This window comes from Thamnophis elegans, chromosome 3, assembly GCF_009769535.1.
Source record: "Thamnophis elegans isolate rThaEle1 chromosome 3, rThaEle1.pri, whole genome shotgun sequence".
NCBI lineage: Eukaryota > Metazoa > Chordata > Lepidosauria > Squamata > Colubridae > Thamnophis > Thamnophis elegans.
The window spans coordinates 117,917,769-117,933,726 of NC_045543.1; the positions used below are offsets into that span (position 1 = coordinate 117,917,769).

The 15,958-nt window shown below is 36.8% G+C and overlaps 1 protein-coding gene across 3 annotated transcripts in view; it reads right to left on the bottom strand.

The window, feature by feature from the left end:
- The window catches only part of LOC116505685 (erbin-like), a 92,470-nt gene that overhangs the window by 18,153 nt on the left and 58,359 nt on the right, over positions 1 to 15,958 (bottom strand). For 2 of the 3 annotated variants that reach the window (XM_032213034.1, XM_032213033.1), the window contains exons 17-23: positions 14,761 to 14,931; positions 13,110 to 13,289; positions 11,843 to 11,957; positions 10,382 to 10,565; positions 7,961 to 9,479; positions 3,093 to 3,236; positions 605 to 727 (exon numbers count right to left, since the gene is read on the bottom strand). In XM_032213034.1, the coding sequence (XP_032068925.1) occupies positions 605 to 727; positions 3,093 to 3,236; positions 7,961 to 9,479; positions 10,382 to 10,565; positions 11,843 to 11,957; positions 13,110 to 13,289; positions 14,761 to 14,931 (2,436 nt within the window). The remainder of the gene's footprint in view (positions 1 to 604; positions 728 to 3,092; positions 3,237 to 7,960; positions 9,480 to 10,381; positions 10,566 to 11,842; positions 11,958 to 13,109; positions 13,290 to 14,760; positions 14,932 to 15,958) is intronic. The other variant, XM_032213035.1, reaches the window with a different exon arrangement.

Here is a 15,958-nt window from a genome sequence, read left to right on the forward strand (position 1 = left end):
ACACCCACGTTACACCTATCCTCCGCGAGCTGCACTTGTTACCGATCAGTCTCCGGATACGCTTCAAGGTGCTAGTCGTAACTTATAAAGCCCTTCATGGTATTGGATCTGGGTACTTGAGAGACCGCCTGCTGCCAATTACCTCCCACAGACCCATTAGATCTCACAGGGTTGGCCTCCTCCGGGTGCCATCTACCAGCCAATGCCACCTGGCTATTACCCGGGGGAGGGCTTTCTCTGTGGCAGCTCCAGCCCTCTGGAATGAACTCCCCGCAGGGATTCGGACCCTCACCTCTCTCCAGGCCTTCCGAAAAGCCGTCAAAACCTGGCTTTGCCGGCAGGCCTGGGGGTGATGAGTTCCCTCCCCTCTCGACATGTATGGTTGTGCGACTGTTGTTTACTTTTATTATTTGTATTTTGTCTTTTTATGTTCCACCTTTTCCCTCTTGAATTGTTCGCCGCCCTGAGTCCTCCCAGAGAAGGGCGGCATACAAATAATAAAATACAATACAATACAATACATGTAAAATTAACATGTAAACAATACTAATTGCTATCACTACATTACAGTCACATATGATTAATGAATCGTACAGTTTATTACCTGCACAGGAAGTTTTTTAATGGTCTCTGGAACTGCCTCTTTCAGACCGAGTGTGGCAGTTGAATAATTCTGCTGCCCAGAAATGAATACATCCTCATCTACTGGATTAGCTGTTTGGGGATGCTGAAAATTAGAAAAAAAAGCATATAAACATTTCTGCTATATACCAAAGCAAGTTAATCCTTTTTCATGTTGTTCTCAAGTTTGTTCCTGTATATTGTCTTACAAATTACATCATTTAGTGTCTAAGCTTACCTCTTAATAGCAGCTTTGCTATTTATTTTCTCCTAGGAACTGAAATATAGCACGACTTTGGACAAGTGGACATGCTGTTCAATGACTGCTGCAATTGGTGCTTTAGTTTAAAAGAAAAGGCAAGTCCTTGAACTGTTGAATCTATTGTGTGTATTTTACCCAGGGAAGCAATATAGGAAATCAAATTAAAGATAAAAGCTGCACAGCAAGAATATGGTTTTATTAAATTTATTTATTTATTACAGACATTCATAGTTAGTTTCGCCCCTGAATTAGACAGCCAAAAAACAATGATGAAAAAATGAAAGGAAGTATAGAAGTGGACATGTACAAGTGAATATAGGCATTTACATAGCACCATAGTATGTATAAAAATTATACTGGTGCCAAAAGTGGAAGAAAGAGAAAGTATACCAATAGAAATCAGAAGTCTGCCTAGTCAATGTGACAGAGGACTAGAGTGAGAATTGGATTTCTTTTTTACTCAAAAGATCATGTGCTGTGCATGGAGAAGCAATCCAGACTTGAAAATAGACTACTTATGGAAGGACGGAAGCATAAAAGATAGTCACATTCCTATCTGAACAATAAAATGAACGAATCTGATCAGATCAATCAGATCAATCACGACAGAAAAGTAGGTTCAATCTTACTCATACTAGAGTACAGCCAATATGTGTCTGTGCACATGCTTGTGTGAGAGTGAAGCGAGTGAGTGCGCTCACATTTGCAAATCGGTAGGGAAGGTAAGTGAACCCCACTTCTGGAATATCCATTTATCAAGAAAAATGAAAGATATCAAAATCTTTATTATATACACTTTAATCTGTGAACAAATAAATTTATAAATTAAGCTCTGTTACTGCTTCTAAACATGAATATGTACATAAATATATTTATTTTCATAAAAAAACATTTATATTTTGAAATTTTCCAAACAAAAACCCCTCTCAAGCATTCAGAATGCTTGATCAACTTGGATCATTTAAGAAATGCAAGAGGTTACCTATTTATGATTAAAATCATAGTGGTTCTGAAAAAATGGTAGTTATGCCTGGTTCTATAAGTTACAGTTATTGCAGTGCCCTTGTTGTCATGTGATCAAAATTTGAGTGTACTTATGACAATATGTACGGTAACTTCAACTCCTCAACCAATATCCTCTCCCATCTCTGCTCTTTAACTGCAATGCTCTCACTGCTTCTGCCAGCCTCTGCTCCACAGTCTCTGCCTAACCTTCACAAGATGTGCCTGGATCTTTGCAAGGCTGCTGTTTACCAGGCCAGGCCTTCTGCCGACTGTTCAATTTGAAAGGCTCACAAGAAGGCTTACCAATTTGCAATTTTGACAAGAACACATAGGGTAGGGTTAAAAAGGGGGCGGTGAACGTGATGGTGCGATCAAACCTCTGCAGACACTTTGCCACAATCGGCCAGCTTCAATTGCACTATCGTGACCACCATTCCAATTGCAGAGACCCTCTGAGTTCCATGAAGTTTGGTTGCAAATGGGACACGACATCAGCGGGAGCATCATTCTGGCCTTAGGAAGAAGGCAGCTGCCTTACAAAGGACTAGGTGGTTGCACTTTGCCAATAGCGGGAGAAAGAAAACAAGAGATCAGCTGAAGGCCCTTTTACACCGGCTAGCCAAAAAGGCAGAGAGATGGGTAGAGATAGGCAGGTGCAAGTAGTTGGAAGCAGCCTCTAATCTTACTGAAATCTGGGACTGGGACAAAGCTGTGAATGGCTTGAGTCAGGGTGCATCGTAATGACTGGGTGGGATTAACAATAGCAAATGGCATTATCATCACTAAAACAATGTGGTCATGTGACAACATGCCTTATGACTGCGTCATTTCATGATGGGAATTCCAGCCTCAATTACTGCCATAACCTGAGGATCCTCTGTATGTTCATATTTCATCAAAATCTTTTAAGTCATCTGCCAATGCAACAAATATACTCATTCTATACACAAGCTGTCCCACAGGACTAAAACATGCCAATGAGTATTTTTAAAATCAGAAGATGATCTGCTGTTTGGCTCAGAGCAGGAAATGAAGTAATATTAAAGGGACAGGTGGATTCGTGCATTATTCTTAAATCATTACCTTTTAAAACCAATACAGTAATGAATAAAATCAAACATAGTAAAGATTTCACAAATTTCAAGAATTAAATTGGTCATTTCCAATTTCCTTTCAACAAGCATGTTATTAGGAGTGTACTCACACGAAGAACTGGAACACCAGAACTTCTTCCATCTGCAACACTCAAAGCAACATTGCCCTGGCTGCCATGCAGATCCCTAGAGCTGCCATAGTAAAAGTTGCTAACTGGAGCATAATTGGAATTAAAGGACCGTGACAGCATGCTCTGAATAAAGAGGGGACAGATAACAGAGATTAGTGCAGCATGCATAAATCACAAGCCATGTTATACACAAAGTCAGTGCAGACACACAGATTGTATATCATGTTATAACCATGCAAACAAAAAACCGTCCCGCTGTGAATACAAAATCTCGGTCACATGCCATGTGATTTTTCACAATATAACTGAACATGCTGTCTGACATAATCACCACACAAAGCACAGCATACGCCCATTCATTGGCCAGGATCACCTCTCCCTATCTGCCCATCCCACAAGACCAGATTTGGGGAGTGGGGAGGAGGCATGCTTCCAAGCTTCTCTTCCTGAAATCTTGCCATTTAGTAAGACATTGGAAATGTGCCTTTTCCACTTTTGACTACATAGTGAAAACCCAATAGAATTTCGGCACATAATAGATGAGATCTATATTTAGATCACTATGAGATCAACCCATTGTGAAAAGGCCACACAAACCAGATTTAAACTGAAGATCAATATCCCCAAGGGCTATTTAACAATATTTCCAGTATTATCAAAACTTAATGAACAAAGCAAGCTCCGGAAAAACTCCTACAGAAGGAACCCTGCTAATCACCCTTTAAAACCAGGTTTGGTTTGGACACCACCAGAGTGGTGTCCAAAAACAAATGGAACAAGAGCCAATCTAGAAAAGAATTGGTATTAAGTTCTAACATGAAAGAAAACCAAGCCTGACTCTAACAAAGTACTATGTTTTAATGCATCTTGAGATTGTAAAGATAGGGCTAGGAAACTTAAATCAAATAGCTTCAGGGATGTCAATGTTTCCAAATGTACTGGCTTGCACATCATATTGGAATGGAGACATTATTTTGATTGCAAGAGATTACTCTGACTACAAAGACCTTGCCCATAAAGAAATATTATATTGATTTCATCATCAATGAGCCAAGGTGGCGCAGTGGTTAAATGCAGCACTGCAGGCTACTGCTAGATCAGCAGTTCAGCGGTTCAAATCTCACCGGCTCAGGGTTGACTCAGCCTTCCATCCTTCCGAGGTGGGTAAAATGAGGACCCAGATTGTTGGGGGCAATATGCTGACTCTCTGTAAACCGCTTAGAGAGGGCTGAAAGCCCTATGAAGCGGTATATAAGTCTACTGCTATCATAGTTTATCATGAGCTACTAAATCACTTTGCATGTTTATTGCTGCTGATTCTTACTGATTACAGCCTAGTTTCCAAACAAAAACTTAAATATATTCAGGTATATTATGAATAAGCTTCTCCCAAATCTATAGCCATAAGAAATATCTTGGCTTTGTTTTTACTGGTTGTTGTTTATGAGTTTATGAAGTAATATAAATCGTTTTGCTTGTTTCCTGCTGGGCTCAAAATAGTCTGTGCTAGATTGTATTACAATTAATTGTTTTAATTCAGTTCCATGATTTCTTAAGACAATTTTTAAAAGATGTTTTAAAAATCTTATTGTCAATCTTCGTGACCTGTCAAATGCGTGCCCGACAAATGCGCACCAACAAAACCGTGCCCGCCATCAACAAACAACATAGTGGGATGCGGAAACGTTATAAAGGGTTAGGGTTAGGGTTATAACATTGTTTTCACATCCCGTTATGTTGTTTGTTGATGGCAGGCGCGGTTTTGTCGGCGCGGTTTTGTCGGTGAGCCGACAATCTTTTTGTAGGATGGGCAACAGCATATTTTTTCTTGCTTTCCCTCTCCTAATAAAGATACTGCTGAGGGAGAAAATAAAAATAAACTACATAGTGAGGTGAAAAAACACTTTTGCAAATCAAGCTGAGATAGGCATAAATGAAATACAATATTGTGCATGAGAGAGAGAGAGGGAGGGAGGGAGGGAGGGAGGGAGAGGGAAGGAGGGAGGGAGAGAGAGAGAATGAGAATATCCATCATTTCTCAAAAGTCTGTGGAGGGATAGATGAAAAGAAATTTGCTATTGCCATTTAAATCTAAAGCAAACAGACTTTCTGTCAAAAATTCACTATGTTTTCATGGTAGTCTAAGACAGTCTCCTGTTCCTGGAAACACTTACCAAGGAAAATAAGTTGGTATGGAATGTTGCAAATACATCAGGCAGCTAAGAAGAAAAAAGGGCACTGGGAGAATATCTGAAGGGCAGTGAAGAAGATGTGCTGAAGCTAGTATACAAGGAAGGCTTACTGAATACTGGAGAGACCATATTGGCCGAAAGAAAGACCAAATGAAGACTAGAAAAAAGACATGGCAAGGCATTGCCAAGACAAAGCATTATAGGGCTAGTACATTAAAAAAAAGGAAGCAAAGCAGATAACAATAAGGTCTGGTAATATAGCTAAGAACATGAAGTTGAAGAGAGACAGAGGAGCTAATTATGGCAGCACAAGACATTAAAAACAAATGCATAAAAAGCCAGAATTGAGAACACAGCAACAACAGCAAGTGCTGCCTCTTGCAAAGAAGCTGAAGAAACAATGGATCATTTAGTTAGCTGCTATAAGAAGTTTGCACAGATTGACTACAAACCAAAGACTGAGAATCTGCATAAGACATTTACAAGCTATGACATGACAAAATAACAGCAATGGTATATTGGAAGTTCTGCAAGAAACATCATTTGCCTGCAAGCAAGAATTGGTGCGACGACAAAACAGAAAAAGAAAATAGAAAATGAAGAAGCTAAAGTGGTCTGGGATTTTAAAATTCAAATGCATAAACACCTGCCACATAACATCCCAGACTTAAAAATGGTCAATAACAGAGAAAGAAAGTCTGGATAGTAGACTTTGCAATAGTCCTAGACAATAAGATATACAAAAAAGAACTGGAGAAAGATCACAATATATAGACCTGCAAACAGAAATAGAATAACAAAAGAAAGCAATGATAGTGCCAGTAGGAATAGGTACCTTGGATATAATTCCAATATCTTTGGAGCACCACTTGAACATCATCAGCATTGACAAAATACCCATCCGTTAATTGCAAAAGACAGTTTCACTTTGAAAGGTATCTTACAACGTATACCTTTAACATCATAAAACAACACCTGCCTATCCCAAGACATTGGGAAGGACTTGATAAGTGGATAAAAATTCAGACTAAAAATCTGGCTGACAGTATGCACAGAAGTAATATATAAAGTTCAGATCAATCTGCAAATCTGCATTTAAAAGAAAATAGTATCTGAAACATCCAACATAAATAAATATTCAAGAAAAGCATTCCTCCACACCAAGATATAAATGCTGCAGACACACTAGGCACATGTTGATCCTAACCAGAACAGATCAACATCAATAGATATGAGCCACATAATATAATCGTTTACACTCCATAATATATTTCCACTTAAAATATTCAAGAGTATAGTTTACCGGACAGGAAACCTTCTGTTTTGACTTATTTAAAACTTCCTGTTTATTTGCACAGTCAAACTGCTAATGTACAAAGCTAATGTCAAACTGCTAATGTACAAAGCTGGAAGAAATGGATAGCTATAGTGACAGGCTATTTGAGGAAAATAGACCTGAACCAAATACTTCTAAGGAAAAAGTATTTCATAATTAAAATTTTTACATCAAACAAATAATCCCAATCCTTGACATCTGACAGTCAAAAGATGACCGAATTTATGAAAGCATACTCGCTAATAGTCTTCAATATCATCCATGAGGCCAAATGAGTCTTATATTTTAGCAGTTTATCATATCAGTTGTTTTCCTGTAATCTCTACTGTTGTTATCAGAAAACTAGAAAATACAGTTTTTGTGATCCACACTTTCACGAACCCCATATTGGGGAAGAGGGACTGGAAAAATATGGAAAGGCAACAAGCGGGACAACAGAGATCAATACAGAATTAATATCTGTGTAAGGATACGTCAAGACTAGGAACCAAAAATAAACCAGTCTGATTAAATTTCTACATGAACCTTTTCAAAGATATTCTGTATTAGACTGAATTTGCCCTAAGTTTCAAGTTTCTGTGTTACTAAATAGATAGACCTTGACATTCAACTGCAATTATGGTCATAAGTTGTACCAGTCGTTAAGTGAGTAACCATGTGACTGATTTTATGACTTTTTCAACTGCTGTCAGGAATTTTGAATTTAGTTTTGTAAGTAGCCCTGAGGAAACCCACTGTGACCTCAAACATTAACTAAGTGGCTGGTCAGCTCTGAAGAAATTCATTGTGACTTCAAACATCCAGTAAGTGGCTGGTCATAAATTGAGGATTACTTGGATATTGCCACTTTCCTAGTACCCCAGAAAAATTAAATCATTTGAAAAATTGCTATCAGCCCTCTGGGAAGTAAATATATATTTGATATTTTTCATTTTAACAAGAATGTATAATCAGCAAAGCAATAACCATGCCACTATAGTAGGATTTTATATTATCTCGGTATTTCAAACATGCTGCTGAAGATGGTTAGATTTTTATCTGCTTAGATGTCATAAACATTAACTTTATGGCAATAATTATCTTGATGATTTTACAGTTCTTCCTTACAAATAAAGCATACTATGTATTATAATAAAACATCTAGCTGGGTAATCCTAAAGCTAACTTACCTATTGTACGAACATGAGTTTATTACTAAACCAATTATTGAAATTTTGAATTATAATATCACAACGATGTATCCCTTAAAATGCCAGGCTTTTACCAGCTTCATAAAAAACAAACTGCTGAATTCAAGAAGAGGAAGTAAAACTGCTTACCTTTTCTAACTTCTTGGCCTCTATGTGCCGTAGTACTTGTTCTCTCCAGTCATGAGGAACTTTATTTTTTCCTGTAGGATCCATCAGAGAGTATTCAGAATTAACTCTTGGATTTGTTCTTTTAGACGGACTAGTCCTTGAGTAATTGAAGTCACTGACCGACATAGTTCTCTCTGGTATATCGTTTGCTGAAGGACGGGCACTCTGAGGTCGGGGTACATTTGGTCCATCAATGCTATGTGTTCTTGCTGAAAGAGGTCTCTGTTGCCCTGACAATTTTGGCGGGACTCTTCCCGCTGAATGCAAATCCCTATACGTTAAATAATCCCCCTCAGAAACCAGAGGACGGCGTGAAGATCCAGGATCAACATTAGCTGAAGCAGTAGAAGACACACTACTCTGTCGCTGGAGAGTATTTCGGGTTGCACTAGAAGGATGCCTGTCATTTGGTGAAACAGCCCACATTTCCATATGCCTACTGCCCATCCTTTGATGCATATTATAGGCAGCACTAGCTCTAACGTTATTATGGTTAGAGAAATTCATGTTGGCCGAATGTTTTGCAGAAGTGCAGCTCTCTGTACTATCCAGCCTTGGTAAGCGCTGAGAAGACGAACAACTTTGTTCAGCTACAGGATTTTGTTTTTGGAGCCACAAAGACTCTTTGGGTACAATATTGCTGCTGTATTGTATATTATATTGAGGGGTAGTGAATGGTTGTGAGGAATGCGGTCCTTGCCCTCTAACTGTATTAGTATCTTCAGGATTATGATTCAAATCAAATTTAGTTGCTGTTTTTGTAGATATTAAATCAGAAGATGATGAACATCCAGGAAATACTTGTAATGGCTGATCATATAAGAGAGTAGCTGACTTGCTCCGGACTATATTTTTTCCATCTGCAGCCATACCTGCTGATTTTATTGCTGGATTGGGGTTCTGGGATCCACTGTCATTTAGAATATCACAGATTTTTAGAGCACCTGTCTCCATGTTAGTTATGCTGTGGGATTTCACCACTGGCCCACTCCTCTGTGGAGACAAGTCTTCAGTGCTTTTTGAAAGACACATTTCCAAAGAAGAATCGGTTTCAATGGTAGCACTTCTCTTTAGCTCTGACTTTCTTGCAGTGTGTGGCATGTCTTCAGAATGTCCATTGATAATATTTACTGGGCATAGATTTGGATATTTATTTTCCAATTGTTTAATTTCTTCTTTCATATGGTCATTTATCAAGTCCTTAATTGACATCTCTGTTGATTTTATTTGATTCACTACATTAGATTGTAGTCCCTCTTCAGCTAATTTGCAGATATTCCTGTTGATCTGATGCACGTTGTGAGGCTCATCAGTGGCGTTGTTTAGTTCAACACCTTTCTCTATTAAAGCTAATCTCTCCTCAATATTTAAACTGAATTCAGATAGATTTGTGATTTTATCTGGAGAGTTCATTTTTTCTTCTGTCAGAGCATTTACTTCTCCATTTTGCAAAAGACTGTTAGAATTTTCATCTTCTTCCCTGTAAAATAAAACAATCCTAAATATAACAAGAGCAATTTTATAAAATGGCTATATTTAATAAATATATTTTAAGAAATCAGCATTAAGCAAGATTTAATCATCTGTAGAGACAAATAAACTGGACTCAGAGAGATAGCTGCTTAAAAACTGAGCAAATAATAATAATAGTAATGAAAGAGATATCAGTCAACCAAGACAAAAGGGAGCAGTAGAATTTATCTAAGATGATAATGGGATTAAACGTCTTTATAGTCTTTTCTAACAAACATTGTGATACACCAGGAAATTGTGAATTGCATGATGAAGGGGCAGTCTAAAGCTTTACACAAACAGAAACATTGTTAAGGATTATCTCTTTATTCTGAATGAATTTAAATCTTCAAAACAAGATAGCGGAACCAGTTAATACCTAGTTGAACCCTTCTCTGAGCAATCCTGGAGAACTGATGAAATACCAGATAGCTGGAGGACAAGAAATATTGCTCTTTCTTCAAAAACAGGTAAAGGAATATCCAGAAATTCAATCCGACTGACGTTAGGATTTAGCAAGATGTTTCAGAAATTTATAGAGTGAAGTCTAATAGCATCTTGAAAACAATGCAGTGTACAGATTTGTGCCAAATTAATCTTATTGCATTTCTTTGATTGGGTTATTTTATTAATGAATTGAAGGAATGAGGTACCCATAATATGCATTGACTTCAGCAAACGATACAAATACCTCATGATATTCTGATTAGTGAGGTAATTAAGCATACTAAATGGCATGACAATTATGAAGTAGAAAGGATGCTTATTAAATTTGCAGATGATACAAATTGCAGAGGATAGAAAAAATGTAAAAAAAAATTTTTTCATTATTTCAAATGGTCTTATAACATACTATAATATTTTTCAAACCTGATTTTGGTATTGACAGTCATGGTAATTTCTCTGTCTGGAGAACACAATGATGCTTCTTGGCTACTGTCAGTGTTTAGAGATTCTGAATCCGACATTCGGGAAGGAGAGGAACAATTGCTATTATTCTGATTGCTGTTATGGGTGGGATCATCAGACGAAGAATCTACTGCTTTACTGTCATCTGAAAATAATTTAATTTGATTTAGCATATTTGTATTACTAACTCATGCAAAGGTACATCTATGGTACACGTTCAGTTTAAATGAGGCTTTTCATAGACAGTAAGTATCACGGCCCTTGTGAATCATCTGGAGGAACACCTTCCTGGAACTCAGTGAGGCTTCTCCAAACCTGCAACTTGAAGCATTATGTCCTCTCAAAGACATGTCCACCAGAGTCAGAGGTGGTATTCAGCAGGTTCTGACCAGTTCTGGAGAACCAGTAGCGAAAATTTTGAGTAGTTTGGGGAACCAGTAAATACCACCTCTGACTGACCCCGCTCCCATCTATTCTCTGCCTCCCAAATCCCAGCTGATCAGGAGGAAATTGGGATTTTGGAGTAACCTTCCCCTGGAGTGAGGTGGGAATGAAGATTTTACAGTATCCTTCCCGTCATGCCCACCTAGCCATGCCACACCTACAGAACCAGTAATAAAAATATTTGAATCCCACCACTGACCAGAGTGCCAGTAAACTAGCAGAAAAGTCACACTACTCTGGTAGTTTGGGGAATAGTTTAAGAAAAGCACTTCTATTTTTTGGAAGATGAATGAGTCTGAATGACTCATACAACCCTACTAAATATGCTTAATATGCTTAATACTAAATATGCTAAATAGTTGATTTTAAGTTTGAATAGGCTGTGTTCAAATCTTACAAAATAGCAAATGCATTGAAGAACACTTTAACAAAATAATAACAAAATTATAGGGACTACAAACACAAAATAGTAAAACTTTATCATCCTAATCTAAGTATATTTGTACTAATTATTTATATTAAAACCACACAAAAAGGATTAAGATAATGCAATACAGAATAGACAATAAAGCAGAAATAAAGAAAGCATAGACAGTGGTCAGCATATCAAACAAACTAGGCTGCAAGATATAATAAAGAGTTGCAGATTTGGCTTATTTAGGTTAATCCAAAATTGAAGATGTGAAAGACAACAAGCACAAACCCAAATAATAAGCACTGAACTGGAAGAAGGTAGGTAGAATACAAGGCAACGACATCAAATTTAAGCACATAGATCTTTACACAGCATGGGATCTCTATTGTTTCCTAATAGCTGCAATCCAGGCCCAAACAACTGAAGAAGGAGCTTAAGTAAAAAATATGTGAGTATAAATGTATTTTTATGCTACTTTTCAAGCAAAACTCTTATTTGTAACTTTAGTCAATTCAGAGAAATAGATCTCTTTTTAAAGCATTTATCACTGAATAAAGGCCTACCTTTTTTGCTATTGCCAAGTGCTACTACTTTTGGTTGGTTAATGGAAGTTTCTATGAGAGGAGGTCTCATTTCTGCTACTTTCATTTCCTCATCAGAAGATAATTCTTCTGATTCCTGTAAAAGAAGATGAACATCAGGTTTGTCAACATAACTACAAACAGCCTTTAAGGTTAACACAAAGATCTTGAAGCAGCAGTCTCTTAACTTTTCTGGCACCAGGGACAGGTTTTGTGGAAGACAATCTTTCACAAATTATTTCGGTTTTGTTTGCTCACCCCAGCTGTGCAGTCCGTCTCTTAACAGGCCAGAAACCAGGACCAGTTCTTGGCCTCAGGGTTGGGACCCCTGCCTTAAAAGATTTTCCACAAAGCTGTTGTTTAAGAGGTATATAGCTGTATTTGGATAGCTGGTCTTCAGAAAAACAGCTGGCCATCAAAGACTATACAAATGTTACCTCACTGGGTGATACTAGTAATAATAGTATGTAGGATATTTGTAAGCTACAAAAGTCTCATCTAACTTGAGCAGGGGTGAAATTCAGCAGGTTCTGATAGGTTCTAGAGAACAGGTAGTGGAAATTTTGATTAGTTCAGAAAACCCGCAAATACCAACTCTGGCTGGCCCCAGAGTGGGAAAGGAATGGGGATTTTGCAGTATCCTTCCCCCGCCACGCTCACCAAGTCACACCCACAGAATCGGTAGTAAAAAATTTTGAATTTCACCACTGAAATTGACGCTATATAAATGAAACATTTATTATACCTGACTTCTTTTAATCATGCTGATTGAATTTTTTCTAGTACTAATTCGCACAAAGTTATAAAGCTAGGACAGTATAAAATAAAAGCAATAGCAGCAATAATGATATTTTAGTTGCACAAAAATAATAAAAATATATTTTTGAAATGTTACCAGGTAACAAATTTAAATAAATGCACATAATAAATACCTAAATTTGTTACCAGGTAACAAATTCGATAATTATTCTTAGCATTTATTCAAATTTACTATTCAGTAAAAAGTTTGATGTTGGTAACTAACAGAGTGATTCTATCCATGACTACTCAAGTACATGATAGTTTTGGGAGATATGTATAGGATTATTTTATTTTTAAAAGGCATGTATACATTACTGTATGAAGTATGCATGGGAGTTTTTTGTTTTAGATTTATAAAAAAATATACTGAAAATTATATACTCCTTATGTTTTATCCAAATTTAATGCCACGATGATAGAGAATAAGACATAGAAATACATAAAATACCTCCAGAGTATCTTCATGGTTAACAATTGGCTTCACATTTTCTGTGTTTTTAACTTGATGGTTCATCTGCAAATTTCTGGTACTGTTCTCATCATCTGGTTCATTAGGTTTCTGCACACAGTTTCCCATAACATTCTGTTCATTTTCCATTTTGTTTTTCACTGGAGTAATTTCTAAAGTCTAAATATTTAACACAGTAAGAAAAGAGATTCCCATTGGATGAGGCTTCTTAGGTATACTAAAAATAATGTGCAGATATTATAAATAATCAATATCCCCCACTTCCTCAGATTCCGATTTTGATATCAGATAAATTAAGCAGTTGTAAAGTATTACTGACTCCAGTCTGCAACATAGCTTGCTGCATTTCAATAATAAAAATGAGGATTGAAAAATAATAACCAGCTGGATTTCACTCACAGGAGTGTGAGACCTCACTCAACAAAATTAGCAGAATTGGTCACAAATAAAGTGGGACTTACTGCATGTTAAAATTAAAGAAATGAAATGCATTATAGTAAGGAGAAAGGTAGTATAAATTCATCAAATCCAAAGTCTACTTACACTAGTCCTAACATTTTCCTACCAGCCCATTATAAACTCAACTATACATGTAAAAAAGGCGCTATTTATTAATAGATAGTTAAAATATAGAAAAAACAAGTTTTTAGCAAAAAAAAATGAGAAAACAATATAGTTCTATGCAGGATTATTATTTTTTAATTTTTTACAACATATTATCATTTTTATTGCTTTCTGCACTTCTTCCAAAAATGCTTATAGCAAACATGTTTATTTACCCAATCAAACTATGTTACTATGATGCAATAGTCTGAATTTGTTTCTTGAATTTCAGATATACGGCCTTGACCCAACGTATTTCTGCAAATTAGAGTAATTTATTTTATAACAGGGCATTAACTAAGTGATGGAATGGGACAAAAATTCAATTAAATTCAAAAGTGCTTTGGATTATATTTCAAGGATCAACATTAACAAGTATAAGTTACCTTCTTTTTTTTAACAGTAGCTAAGCCCCATGTATCAATTACTCTCATTCCAGGCTAGTAGTTGGAAGTACTCCAAGACCCTGCTCAAGTCAGTGTGATATCCATCTATAGAAAACCTACCAGCTTTCTCTCTTCTTGACAAGAGCTGACCTGGCCATTTACCTGCTTGTAACTGACAAGCCAGAGAGCTTTTTTGGTGATAGCACCAAGACTTTGGAATCCCATTTTGCTACCAGATTTTAAATGCTATTGTCATGTATTCTTTATATGTTCTTAATTGTGCTGGGTTTTATCACTTTGAGGCGGTTTCTAAAAGTTTCTTTAGATTTTTAAACGATTTGATTCTTTATAGGGTTATTTTATTCTTTATCTTGATTCGTTATCTATTAATTGTAATGTTAACTAAATGGGCCAATCTGCTAACCAAAATTGTGAAACACATTATTTATTTATGATATATCTATCTTGGATGAACATCTTGTAAAATGTACAGAATGTCAATTATAAGGTTGTTTTAAAGTTATCTTCACATGAACTAATGTTTAAAAAAAATTAAACAGTTCAAATTTTCACTGCTCTCAAAAGTGTAGTGAACGTGTAGTGAAAAGTTAGAAAATTTCTAGCATAAAACTGAATCTAACCTTTACTCCTATATCCTTTACTGAAACTTGTTGGCTTTCTTGCTTTGCTTCTTTATTAGTTTCTTCTGTGTTTTCTTCATCTTTTAATCGGTGTACTATTGTTTGAACAGTTTTGACCATATTCTTCAGTTCATCAGGGTAAGGTGTTGGATACCTCTTCAAATTACCCTCCTAAAGAAAATAAATCAATTTTAAAATTAACCAGTTATAAATTGCAGCAAAGAGTGTTCCACATTCTGATCAATACAGTAAGTGCAGTTACTCCTCAATTTACTACCACAAGGGGTACAGAATTTTGGGTGTAAATTAGGGCAGTTGTTAAGTGGGTCACCATGTGACCTGACTATTTTATAACCATTTTTACAGTAGTCGTAAATTAAGTCACCCGCCATTAAGCAAATCAGGTGGTTGTTGTAAACCCTGAAGCTGACTTCATTGACCTCATTGCCACACTGGAGCTGAGGGATAGGGAAGGGGGAGTTGAGATAGTTGGGATTCCGTAGCCAAAACAAAATACTTTCTGTTGTGAACCAAGGACATTCTCACACCCTGCCGGAGAAAGGCAGAGTGATATCACCCAGCAGCAACATGACTTGAGGTGTGATTGGACCATGTACCTGATTGTTTTGAGAAAGTGACAACATTTTATTTTTAATTAGGTGAAAACTGTGGGAGTCCTCAGGGTCAGTTTTCACCAGATCTGTGCCAATGTATTTCCAATAAAGCTATTCTTTGAGGAATTTACCTGCTTTGGAGTTTTACTTGATATGGATCTATTACTTGGAACCCTGACAGTTGTTAAGGGAATCCAGCATATCCAATGGAACTTTTTTGCTGTTTTCTGCCACAAATTGCAGACACGTGACTACAGGATGCTTCAACCAGTTATAAATGCGAACCTGTTGCCAATACCCCATGCATTGGTGGGGGAGCATTTTGTGACAGTCAAAAGTACTGTCTGTAAAAGGCTGTAAAACATGCTTTCTGGGGTTTACATAACTTAGAATGATCAGTAAATAAGGGCTATCAGTAACATCGCCTATATCTTGGTCACTTTCCATCTGGACTACTGTAATGTGTTATACTTGGGGCTACCTTTGAAGACCATCTGAAAGTGTTGGCTGCCACCACCCACCAGTTTGCTCATGTTACATGCCTGATAAGCAAGCTGCACTGGATCCAGGTTTTCTTCCAGGTA